At 34.7% G+C, this 13,570-nt stretch overlaps 1 protein-coding gene across 1 annotated transcript; it reads right to left on the bottom strand.

Moving 5' to 3' along the window:
* Nucleotides 1-5,601: 5,601 nt before the first annotated feature.
* On the bottom strand, nt 5,602-6,692 carry LOC133516835 (flightin). Its single transcript, XM_061849832.1, has 3 exons — nt 6,533-6,692; nt 6,241-6,426; nt 5,602-6,128 (listed from the first exon to the last, which is right to left on the bottom strand). Exons 2-3 carry the CDS (start codon nt 6,405-6,407, stop codon nt 5,825-5,827), a joined length of 471 nt encoding a protein of 156 aa, XP_061705816.1. The 5' UTR covers nt 6,408-6,426; nt 6,533-6,692; the 3' UTR covers nt 5,602-5,824.
* Between the last annotated feature and the right edge of the window lie 6,878 nt (nt 6,693-13,570).

Here is a 13,570-nt window from a genome sequence, read left to right as displayed (position 1 = left end):
TGTTTACCAAAATGTCAAAAAAAATTTGTTTGTTATGACAAGACAAATTGGTGTTGCCAATATGATTCGCTTTAATTAGTTCCGCTTGTATTTTATAAATTTCTACAATTTATTGCAGGACTGTACAGTTTATTTCAATCTAAGTACGTGTTCAATTAACACTTAGTATGTATTAACATAGTGCTATTGAGTAAATAACTAATCACTTGAAGGTCCAAGTAATTGGTAAATTTGTGTCTGCCTAGGGTCCGCTCAGTAACCTAATTCCAAGAAATGGTAAAAACTAGTAGGTACTAGTAGTACTAGTTTTTGCTTCTTCGACTGCCATCTGACCTTCCAACTCAACGGGAAAACTGGGCCTTAATGGGACTAGTTCGGTTTCCTCGCGATGTTTTCCTTCACAGAAATGCAACTAAAATGTTAGATGTCATACAACTCTCAAATTACTTACAATACCTATGGCACAAACAAGAAACCGGCCAAGTGCGGGTCGGGTTTGCGCCCCAAGGATTCCTTATAGAGTGTGTATTTTTGTTATAACCACAAACTTAAACTAGACGAAGGTTTTAGTGCTATAAAACCTAAAAAAGATTTTGTAATTTAGTCTTAACTACTAGAGCATAACTAATTTTTTTTTTTTCGAGCAGCAATGTAATTCGTACATCATAGTCACTTGTGACAGTTGTGACGCCGCGTTATTAAATGCGACGCTTTGAGTTAAAACAAAGTAGTGAGACATTGATTCCAGAATTATTTTATATGTAAAAATAAAAGTCATCAATTTTTTTATAAAACCTATGAAAGTGTGTTCATTAAAGCCTAAACTACCAATAGGTAGTTAGGTAGTTATTTTGGTTATGCGGCCGTATCAAAAATACACGCTGTATAACACATTTATATATATATAAATGTGTTATACAGCGTGTAAATAAAATATACATTTTTTTTCAACAAAAGGTTTTGTGTAAATAAAATATACATTTATTTTAAAATTAAAATAAATGTATATTTTACACATTCTCACAACTAGTCCTTCCATTTGATATCTTACACCGTGGTTACACTCACGCTAGACAAATTTTTAATTAGGGTCGCCGTCATCGAAAATGATGAGGAATACCATACGTATATATAGTAGTTTTTTAGATTAATTCTTTCATTTCCTAATTTATCTTCCGTAAATTGAGGGTTATTCGAACTTTAAATATCCAATTTTTATTTGATGTTCATTTAAAATGAATGGAACCGCATTTAAATAGGTGTCAGCGACTGTGAGTACTGTGATACTAGTTAAGATTAAATCATAATCAGCTTTTTTTATTCGCTATGTACACGACTGTCCGTAAGTCTAGGGGAAAACGTCAATTCACTACATCTTATAAAACTACTCCAAAACTAAAAACTACTTAACGGATTTTCATACGAGTTTCATCTATCAATAGAGTGATTCTTGAGGAAGGCTTAGGTATATAACTTGTTAAGGTTTTGTGTAAATTGGTTGAAATATAACGAGTTTGTCGGAAAAAATCACGCTGGCTAGGTGCTTTAATCGAAAACGCTGCCTAATCCGTTTGAGCCATAACAACACAATGTATGGTGGGGTTGTTTCTCATTCATAGGTCTACAAAAAAGTCCGCGATGTTAAAAGTCTATCTTTTAAGGATAACTTTCTATACACATTTCTAACTTCTAGAAAAAGAACACGTAATATGTGGCATTTGCAAAGCTATTTACATGGATACATTATTAACCATTATCAAATTAAATACGTTAGTTATATTAAGCATTTCATACAGATTACAATGGTCCCTTACACCATACAATTTAAATGAATATTTCAGGAGAAATCGTAAATCAAAGTTTCATTTCGAGCCATATAACTTGTACGAAATGTTAAAGACGCTACCCGCAGTTAGTTCTAATTTTTACCACCTTATGCGCTGGGATCGCTTTACTTACCAAAGAGCATATAATCACTACGTTTTATTACTTACCCCCACCATGCACTTCGCACGGTCCCAATAGCTCACTTCTAAAACCTCAGAAAGGCCAACTTCACTGAGATGACATCTACCAGGCTGTTATATAGTAGTATTCCATAAATATAATGATATCACATTAGATACCTTTTTTGATAATACTTAGGCGCCATTCATTAATGACGTAAGGTGATTTAGGGGGAGGGAGGTTCGACTATGTCTTGTTTTTACTTAAAATCACAAAAATGCGCAATGTTAAGATTCAGTATACTTTGAAAAAGCGCGGTTGGGAGGGGTCGAAAAGTATCAAAAATCATCTTGTGTGATAAATGAATGGCGCCCTACGTGATACACATACAGAATTCATTTTTAAAATAAATATACACCCGGGTAAATTTGCTGCTAGAAAAGTATAAATGAACTAAACTATACCTATTTCTAAAAATTCCTCATTAGCTCAAATGAGGTATCATATAACCTCTAAGTGAGGTCTATAGGGTTACGTTGCGTACTTATTCTATTTCTTTATTTGACTAGTACTGTGATTAATTTTGATTTATGAAAATTAAATTTTACCAGTTCCCATTATCTTCGAAGATTACCAAAGAACTAAACTTCATAATTAATCATAAATGTTTTGACGACCGGTCTGGCCTAGTGGATAGTGACCCTGCTTATGAAGCCGATGGTCCCGGGTTCAAATCCTGGTAAGGGCAATTATTTGTGTGATGAGCACGGATATTTGTTCCTGTTCACGGCTGTTTTCTATGTATTTAAGCATTAATATATTATATATCTCGTTGTCTAAGTACCCACAACACAAGCCTTAAGTACTGTGGGACTTAGGCTATTTGTGTAATATTTATTTATTTAAATGTTACAGGAAAAACATAGGTAACTATATCTAATTGTTTTTTTTAAATCATCAAATCTGATTTTGAAATCTAATCGGCAATGCATGTATTTTTTCACCTCAGCAGCTCGAAGTAGCTTTTTAATTAGTGAAGGCCATTGAATACAGGAATATTTCTAGAATCTTTCGTCATAATGATGATGCCTTTCATTCATGAAAGTAAACAAATGTGGATAATTTTACTTGATGTTGATTTTTTTTACCTTTTATATGTTCTCACTACTGAGGTGAAAAGTTGTATGTGTCACACAAGAGCAAAGTTATTTTACATCTCGTGTTTTTGGGTCCCTCGCAAGAAAAACCAACTTTCCTCTCTTGTTGCACAAATAACTATTATTCTTGAAAAATATAGTATAGTATTGGAAATAAATTCTTTTATTTTTTTTATTTAATGTCCCGCAGTGCACGAGTCCGACTGTCACTTGAACGGTTATTTTATTAAAACGAGCTATCAATATGTTTGTAAACAGACCATTATCAATGTATTTCAGTCTCATAGTGGCTATAAAACATAGTATTACTCGTATTTGAATAAACATAGTCAGGTCATCCATTACTTACAAACTAACATATTTAGGAAGATTTGCTAACTTGAATGGTTCCCGATAAATATATTTACGTAAATCTAATTATTTGATTTTAACGTAAAGGTTTTCTTTTATACAATAAATATTCAAATAAAGTTTATTTACTTTGATGTTTTGCTTCATTTTTTCATTACGATTTTTCATTAACGTAGCAAAAATGTAAAGGTAATTACTTCCAACTCCCTTGCCGTCGGAAACCGCGAGAAGGCGCCAAAATGGGCCCATTAAAATTATTGTCCTCTATTAAAACCAATCGATCATTCGGCTATTTTCAAATGGAATGATGGCGAGGCTTGTCTACTATAACAAATTGTGCTTATGAATTACAAACATCTCGTTTGCATCAATATGTTGATCCCAATGAACTTCTAACGCTTTGTAGCGATAAGTACTTAGTTCTTTATCAATTCATTGATTTAATTACAGTGGTTGTAAAAAAAAGGTCTAAAACCCAATTCAAGAGAATGCAGCGACAGTATTTTTGAGTCGGTGTCGTAAGTAAATTCTATTCTTACACATCCACCTAATCGATGTCTAGGCTTCGGTGGTCATTGTAACATTTAATTATCTTCAATTTGGCCGATTGCCTATTTTACCTGCTAGGTATCCCATAGTCTTGGCGGACTTCCAAATGATTACATTCACTGAACTGTCAAAGATAAGTTATTTTAGATACCTCGACATTGAGAATTTGAGTTACGGCCGTTGAGTGGATGTGTCATACAGATGTGACATTGGACGACTGAATCTAGTGTCACTTTACTTTGTTCGATTGTGTCTTTTGTTAAACTGTCATTTTGATTAATGATCGTAGCATTATTCGTAAAAAGTAATTTAACAACAGGCTGTGAGATATATTTTCATTTTATATTATTTAACGCAAATAATGAATGTACTTACCTATTAGTTTCCGGCAGTAATAATGAATTATAACCATTCATACGAGTCCTTAAAACCCTAAGAATTAACTTCTATTTAAACACGATTACAACGTGCATAGAAAATGTTGACAGAATTATCTAAACTAATCTATTACAAGGACCGTACAGGACATTAAAAGCTTTGTAACATATACGTAACTCCATCTGTTGCTGACGTACAAACCTTTAGGTGAAAGTGGTACCTATATCAACCCACGGTATTGTGAATTATTCCTCGTCCTTATTTACTATTTTGTTGATTGCTTTAATTTCTAATAGTCCAGTAGTCCAGAAAAAATAAACCTCTTCATTTGAGAAACTATTTTTTCTGCAACGATTTCGTATATATACACACAGCTGCGCAAACGTGCATACCCAAGATTTGAATGGAATTAATTCATAAAGTAGGTATGGACTTTTGCAGCTCGCTGTACGTTACGTTTCTTTGATTACGTAATAATTTTCTTCAAATTAACTAGGGGTTTATTAAACTTGTTACAATTACAGCCGTAACGTTTTTTCTCATTAATTTACCTTAAAGGGGTCATAATGTGGTAGCCATAAGAAAGCCCGTAAGATACAAGAGTACTTTATATACCCTATAATAGACTGATTAGTTTAATTAGAATATTAAAGAATTATGAGAAGAAGGTTTAATAAAATTTAATAAATGGCAGTTCTATTAAAAAAGCATTTTTAATTTATTGTGGTACCTATTTTTTTTCCTTGTGAGGGTGAAATTGTTAATCAATATATATATCTTAAAGTTTTGTCTGTAATATTTAAAATTTTACTGTTTATGTGCACTAATGGCTTTCAGACCAGTGGTGATCTTTACAGTGACAACATATTGTATTACTCCTGTTTTTGCATTAATTTAAATAAGTAGGTATCAAATCGGTACAAACAACCACTGCTACTTTAATTTTAAATAGATAGTACACATGCTGATATCGCATAGCACTAACTTTTATTTAAGGTAATATCGCTTTGCATTGCTAGAAATAAATAAAATAAAAATTCTGAAAATGTAAATATTAATTACACGTTTGTAAACAAAATACTATACTCTAGCAAGGCATAGCAGTTGTTTAAAAGGTAGTGACGATGCGTTGGAATAACCAATTTTTTTCCTTTTACCGAGCATCAACCCACCATAGCATTAAACAGAGCAGCAAGCAGAGGTTTAATAAAAACGACAATAAAACTTAAACATTTATTGCCTTATTTAGAGACATATTAGAGATAGGAATGCGGACAGCTTCCGACCGGAGTTTGGTTACTCTAGAGGTTGGTTGCACCGCTCGCGCGGTTTCGTGTGCAGCTCGGTCACGACAAGGAAATCCTGTAACAGTACCACAAAGGTCACGCGGGAGCCTGGGAGGAGTCCGCGGAGCGAGGCCAAGCGAAGGTGTTAGAGCGAAGCTAGATGGAGACGGTGTTAAAGCCGAGTTTAGAATACTTCCTCGAGATTATGGACTTGGTGTGGTAGCGATGGAAGCGCGCGCCCGTGGAGACGGCGCGCAGCAGCGCGGTGTCGCGGCTGGCCTGGCGCGCGCGGTAGCTGGTGTCCTGTGCGATGTAGGTGCGCAGCGCACGCTCACCCCACGTCTGCGCGCGCGGTTTCTCAGTCACTATGCCCTTATTCCGTCGGTCCAGGTAGTTGATCACATCATCATAGTAGTTGTGTCGGTAGTCGTACATGTAATTGTATTGCAGGAACTTGGGTCTGAAAGGAAAAAGAAAGCCTTAAAAAAACAGACTACAATCAGGTTGAGCCTTGTTGTGCAGTCCTTTTCTTCCAATAAAAACTGATTACTGATCCACACGTGCCATCTCACCTGACCCAGTGTTTGAATATAAGTCTCTTAGGCTCTGTTACGACAACGGGCTCGGGTGCCGGCGGCTCGGCTTCCTCGGCCTTGGGTTCCTCGGCGGCTGCGGCGGGAGCCTCTTCTGGTGGGGGCTCGGGCGCTGCGGATTCTTCGATATCAGCATCGTCCCACATTTTGAAAGGTGGTGGGTTTCTGCGTATAAAAACCACTATATGTTAATACAAATGTACACAATGCACTAATACTCGTTCGATACACAAGTTGTTGTTATGAAGTATAAGGCACAGAGGTCACAGACCTAACTGGGATTGGAGAAGCGTGTGGATCGGGTGATCGCTTATCTACAACTGGTGCCGGCGTCCCCGATGGCTCTCGCAGCCTCCCGATTTATCTGTTTGCGCCCCCACCTGACTGTCGCAAGCGCTGTGTGCGTGATGTTTGCTGCCAATGATGTTCTGTCAATACGTTGACCGTGCTCTTCACACGCAAATTCCTCGACATTTTAAATCCCGTTGCCAAACAGTGAAGCGCGTATGCGGATATAAAGGTTCACTAAACGCTCATTTTAAACTCCTTAATAAGTGCATATTAATAATGCTAATTGTAAGTGTAATTTTGACTTAAGAGGAAAGTGGACGACCATTTCGCCATACATACATAGACCTATAATACTCTGCATACTGTCATACTCGTAAAGAAAAATATTTACACAATTTGATAGACATACTTACAGTATGTATCTGAACGCATAATAAAAGTTGCTCAGTATGACCTAAACATTAACCGGTTTAAGTAATTGCTTTACGTTCAGATACATACTGTATTTACCATAGCTTAAATAAAAAAATCAAACGTCGAAGCATCCCTACATTTGAATTTCTACGATTATTATCGAGGTATTATTATGTAAATAAGGACAATATTTCCTCGCACGTTTTTAGAACGAAATGTTTTCCGATGCACTGCATTCTTAAAATGGTTTAACATGGCCTAATGTAAGATTTAATCTTCTAATAAATAATAGGTACAGGTATAACTTTATTTTATTTTATTTATTCAAAAAAATATATACAGTCTGACAGTCTAAACCAAATCACTGTACAATTTAGAGTCAACTTATACGCTACGGTAAACAACACTTTACAAAAACAGTTTTATAAAATATATTATATGTACATATAACTATAACACAATTTTAAGCTTTGAATACAAAGTCCCAAATTGAAAAATGGTCTAGTTACAAGGCTATTAAGGTTAATACGGGCAAGTGTAGCAAGTCTACACAAGAAACGTATTTTTTTATGTATATCGCTAACTTAATTACCTACACAATCCCAACAGTGTGACAATAAATAAAAATTCAAAGGCAACAAATAATAAAAACCGGTCACGCGTGAAATATGGTGTGATTCGATCTTGATCAGTATTTAAATATGTTGCTAATTTAAAAGTGTAAAAAATATGTTTATGAGTATATTTGAGCCAGCCGATGTATTATTATGACGCGATACTAAATGCCGAGTGTTCCTATTATATATACTTAAATTAAGATTTTGAAGAACTTTAGGAGGGGTTGTGGGTCATTTATTACTTTATTTAATCAGGAAATAGTTATTTACAATACAAGTGCAAAAAGTAGGAAATTGACAACAAGTGGTGATCAATTAAAATACGACCGAAGGGAGTATTTTAAATCGTCATGAGTTGCGAATTAAGTGCCTATTCGCCATTGTATTGTACAACGTTATACAGTATATATGGCTCTTTAAAGTTTCGACATATGCACGGAAAGTGCTCATTCTCGCACACGTATGGGAAAGTAGCACCATATGTACTGTAAATAGTTATTTATTTTACAAGAGGGTAAAGTTGTTGTTTAACCGCTCGTGTTATATTGATACCCGAGCAAGCAAAAGATTCCAAAATTGAACCACGAGCGTAGCGAGTGGTTTGAGAAGTGGAATCTTGAGCGTTGCGAGGCTTTCAAGGAACGAGGGTTAAACAAACTTTGCCTTCGAGTGAAACACAAATTTTTTCACTACATCAACGCGAGGAAAATACTAACTATGAAATACCAAAAAAAAAACAAACCAAACCAAATCAAAATGAACGTAATAAAAAAAAATCATTCAAAATTATAATCTTATACCTTTAAACCAGCAATTCTTGTATACATATATATACTGTATATATATCTATTTCTGTGATCTCGGAAACGGCTCTAACGATTTCGCTGAAATTTGGTATGTGGGGGTTTTTGGGGGTATACAATCGATCTAGATTAGTCTTATGTTTGGGAAAACGCGTGTTTTCGAGTTTTCATGCGTTATTCTTTCGACGCAAAATATGGTCGCTAATTTCGTGATGCCGGCTACTGTCCGTCTGGTCCAGCGGGTTAAGACGCGGACGGCTAGAAATGAGTATTACGGGTTCGAATCTCGCCCGGTGACTAACTTTTTTTTGTTGTCTGAGTACCCACAACACAAGCCTTCTTGGTTTACCGTGGGATTTAGTCAATTTGTGTAATATTGTCCCTATAATATTTATATTTATATACAGATTAATTATCTATTCATATATTTATCCACTATACCTATCCACTGATAATTATACACTTAATCAAACTCGTAATAATGATTTAATTGCTTAGTTTCCCCGCATATATTCACCATGCTGCTAACAAAAGAACATCAATCAATTAGCATGGGAATGGGGTATAAAATTATTAATGTTCTTTGAGAAATCCGTGGAAAAGAGCCAAAGTGGTGTAATTTTCTCGCTCTTATGATATTTTTAGATATTACATAAAATATTATAATTAAGCATTAGCTATTAGGTCGTGTCTAACGAGTATTAAACAATTTTAATTTAAATAATTTAGTTTGCCGCATTGAAAACGTTGACATATCTGTGAAGTATTTTTGTTTTGGGTTATTTATATTTAAGAAGATACATAATAATAAAAAACAGAAAAATGGTTCCACAATTTTTGAAAATTGATTCCATGAGGGGGTTAAAAGCATAAATTAGATGCGATTATTTTGAGTGAGGAACTCGAAACTTCGTAGATTAACGTAATGTTAGAATATAACTTAAGAAAAACAATTTCAGTGCTTTTGAAATGTGTCCTTTAAGGGGGCTAAAACGGATTCAAAGTTTGTATCAGTTATGAATACTTTTGTTTTTGACTGACTTTAAATTTAGTACTAAGACACAATATTAAAAAATAAGTAGTATGATTACAGCTTTTTTGAAAATTCATCCCTAACAGTGGTGAAAAGAATGAAATTAGTATCCGGAAGGAAACCTTTCTTGAGGGAGACTTTTCTTTGAAACCCCTATTAGCACAATCGGATTAAGACCAACCTCGAAATTTCTAGAACAGTCATAAAATTTGGTATGTATATAAATTAAAGTCCCCTTTTTCATGCCCACACCATTTGACATTTGGGGACCTCGAGGAATCGCAGCCATCTTGGAAAATGTGTACCATCTAGGAGAAATTCGCGTTTTACTCTAAATCTATTCTTTATGTAAATATCTTATAACTTTAAACGAGCAATTCTTGTATATATATATTTATATATATTTCTGTGATCTCGGAAACGGCTGTAACGATTTCGCTGAAATTTGGTATATGGGGGTTTTTGGGGGTATACAATCGATCTAGATTAGTCTTATGTTTGGGAAAACGCGTGTTTTTGAGTTTTCATGCGTTTTTCTTTCGACGCAGAATATGGTCGCTAATTTCGTGTTGCCAGCCACTGTCCGTCTGGTCCAGCGGGTTAAGACGCGGACGGCTAGAAACGAGTGTTACGGGTTCGAATCTCGCCCGGTGACTAACTTTTGTTTTTTTTTATATGTTCAAGTTTATATATATATATTTTTAATTTTTATTGTTTTAGACAAGTTTAATTTAGTAAAAAAATGTAGTTAAGATTATCACCTATACACAACCATATAACAATAAATAGTTATAACCGAGCAAAGCTCGGTCGCCCAGGTACTAGTGTAGTTAAAGCTTATTAAATTCTAAACAAAAACGCCTAGATATCTATGCGGAAAAAATACATCTTGTTATAGAAAATACTTGCTGAATCTAAGTTTAACGCTTATTCACTTCCACGGGACATTCTCTTAATAGGAAACTCGGAGGAATATGAATCCCACTTTTAACTATACATTTGTACGTGATCGACCCCAATATTAACATTTTACTCGAATGCAATTTAACCAAAAAGTAGGGTAAGTTTAAGTACTGATTTAGTACACCCTGTAGCTTAGGATTCTGGACGGATTCCTCTTACCCTTCACAAATTGTTTACACTAGTTTTATTACAGAAAAATTGAATAATAAATTATATTTATTCTTCTAGCGCCTAAACTATATAGCGGATTTCGATAAAATAGACTTCAGTGGATCCATAACTAGTACACGAGTGCTACGCAATACAAAGTTACTAAAATTATCGGAGGAAAACTTTTTAGGGCTAAATAATGTGATTGAAAAAACAGATTTTAGGTCTTAAAAGGGGTTCAAACACTAGTGACAGTAATCAAATTCACACCTACAATTTATGGGATCCCGGTATGCGTGTCTTAAAATTTGAGCTTCGGGGACTATGGGGATAAGACGGCATCGGAAAAAGTATGCGACTTATTTGTTTTTTTCTCTTTAGCTATGGATTTAATATTAATATTGTGTAAGGAGAATATTTCACACAATAAATGTTTATAACACTATGTCCCTAAAATGAAGCCATCTCATAGAAATATGGCTCAGAAGTCAAAAAGTTGTACTACTGAGACGTTTTATTCAAATAAAAGTCGGTAAAAATATACATATATTTGTACTTTTTATTAACTTGTTGAAGAAATTCGCGTTTTACTCTAAAAACGCGAATTTCTTCTGGATGGTACACATTTTCATAGATGGCTGCGATTCCTCGAGGTCCCCAAATGTCAAATGTTGTGGACATGAAAAAGGGGATTTTAATTTATATACATACCAAATTTCATCAGTGTTCTAGAGATTTCGAGGTTGGTCTTAATCCGATTGTGCTATATTTGAAACATCGTAGAAAGACTTTGTTACAGACAAATGTTGTGTGGTGTCAATTTATTACCCAAATGCTATTTTTGCAGTACAATAGTCATGTAGTATTACAGCAAACAATACAACAATCGACGCGAATGAAGCCGCGAGCAACAGCTTTAGTTTACATACGGATGATCAGACAATCTCAATGTCTTTTATGGCAGAGCCAAACATATTTTCCCGATTTTTAGAAACAATTATTTTAACAAAACAAGACTTAACACACACAGAACAAGACTTATCACTGCTAAGCTACGTTCGTAGCGCTACGTCGTAGCCGATAACATGGGTTTCCCGGAGTATAACGAAAATGCTTCGTAGAGGCAAAACGACGAGTCGTGATTAGCGCTGAATGGGTTAAAAATCAAGATTGAACTCGATCTAGGCGGTCTCTTCGGAATAAACGGCCTTCAAAAATTTTTCTTAGCTTCAAAAGAATACGTATTAAACATAAAAGTATAAAAAAAAATCTTTATATAAATGTCACAAAACATTGATTGTTATGGTCATAGAGTTAAGATATTGACAAAGAGAATTTTACTTATGACAAACTGTGTGACACTGCAGTGGTGGACGGTTTGAAAGGGTGCGTGTAGGCGAGTGATACTAGCCCGCGTAGCCAACGTGCATATCGTTCACGCTCCGTGGTACACGCAACTGTCACAGTCGCACTGATATCGAAGAGTGATAGAGAGAGATGACTACGCTACGCTACGGAGCGTTAACGGTTGTAACGTTGGCTACGCGGCCAGGTATCACAAATTCTTCCCGATGGTGAAATAATTATTTTTAAATAATAAAAACAGCACTTTTTTATGATCAACAATAAATATGTACCTGATTTTATAGGTCTTGAAAATGTTGCATAATTACTTTGTGCAAACATTATTTAATAGCCATTTACTACATAAGCGCGGAAAGTAGGAAATTCGCAACTAGTGGTGATAAATTAAATACGACCAAAGGGAGTTTGATGAATCGACACGTGTTGCGAATTATCTATTCTCACGTGTATTATACAGCGTTTTACAGTACATATAACCCTTTAAATTTTCGACATAGGCACGAAAACTGCTTATTCCCGCATTAGTGCGGGAAAGTAGCACCATATGTACTATAAAATAATAATGTACTTAAATAGTTTTTAAGTATAAATGCAAACGCAGACAGAAATAAATGCAAACAAAGTCAATTTAGGAAACATTAGTCATAAAAACGTCTCTAGTCTCCTTATTCTCGGGAAATTACCATACCGATCGAGTTTGAAATGCACAATCAATAATATAACCATTTGCCTCGTTGGCCATTATATACATAAATATTTATTAAGAAAGGCATCAGTTACCCTAACTTTCGGGAAATTACCCTATTGAGTTTATTGGCCACACTTCGGATATATCGGAATAATTTTCACAACATTTAGTAACCTATTTTTGTAATAATTCCGTGTTGGCAACCGATTAGGTACGTATTTATTTATATCAATGACATCTTATTTGCAGTACTTAAAAGTTAGTGAATGAAGGTATTTATATAAATAATTAGCCCAATTTATCTTAAAAGACAACGCATGCCAAATTATAATTTATAAATGGGCATGATAGCGATACAGTAGCAGACGTATAGAAGCCTGTATTAGGTACCTAAGTGTGTATTTAATTACGTATTGATGATCATGCCAATTAAAAACAGCTGAATTAAATTGCTTAGAGTATTACTAAAGACCGCGGAGTATCCAAGTATTGCCAGGTAAACAAATATCTATGTATACTCACGATTGTAACTCTGTACGGATATGGGCACCCAGAATATATTTAGTCCACTAAAAATAGTGCTTCGTGTTGATACTCGTATCATATGATTGAAGTAATGCGTTTTACTTATAAAAATAAATGTCATTGCTATACCGGTGCTGTGTAGCTGAGTAAGAAATAATAACCACCATATTATTATAAGTACGATCGAGTTCACAAACATATTTACAAGCCAACGTTGTTTGTGTCTATGGCTGTAAATATATTTACCCGACCTAATTGTCTGTGTCTATGGCTGTAAATATATTCACACGACCTTATTGTTTGTGTCATGGCTGTAAATATATTTACACGACCTTATTTTTTGTGTCTAGGGCTGTAAATATATTTACATGACCTTATTGTCTGTGTCTATGGCTGTAAATATATTTAATCGACCTTATTGTCTGTGTCTATGACTGTAAATCTATTTTTAGAACGTTGG

The sequence above is a fragment of the Cydia pomonella genome, chromosome 1 (assembly GCF_033807575.1).
Source record: "Cydia pomonella isolate Wapato2018A chromosome 1, ilCydPomo1, whole genome shotgun sequence".
Classification (NCBI taxonomy): Eukaryota; Metazoa; Arthropoda; class Insecta; order Lepidoptera; family Tortricidae; genus Cydia; species Cydia pomonella.
This window is presented reverse-complemented; position numbering and strand designations above follow the sequence as displayed.

Coding starts and splice junctions, on each gene's coding strand:
- LOC133516835 (XM_061849832.1), bottom strand. CDS start 6,407: ATGTGGGACGATGCTGATATCGAAGAATCCGCAGCGCCCGAGCCCCCA. Junction 6,129..6,240: donor ATATTCAAACACTGGGTCAG/GTGAGATGGCAC, acceptor TTTTCCTTTCAG/ACCCAAGTTCCTGCAATACA.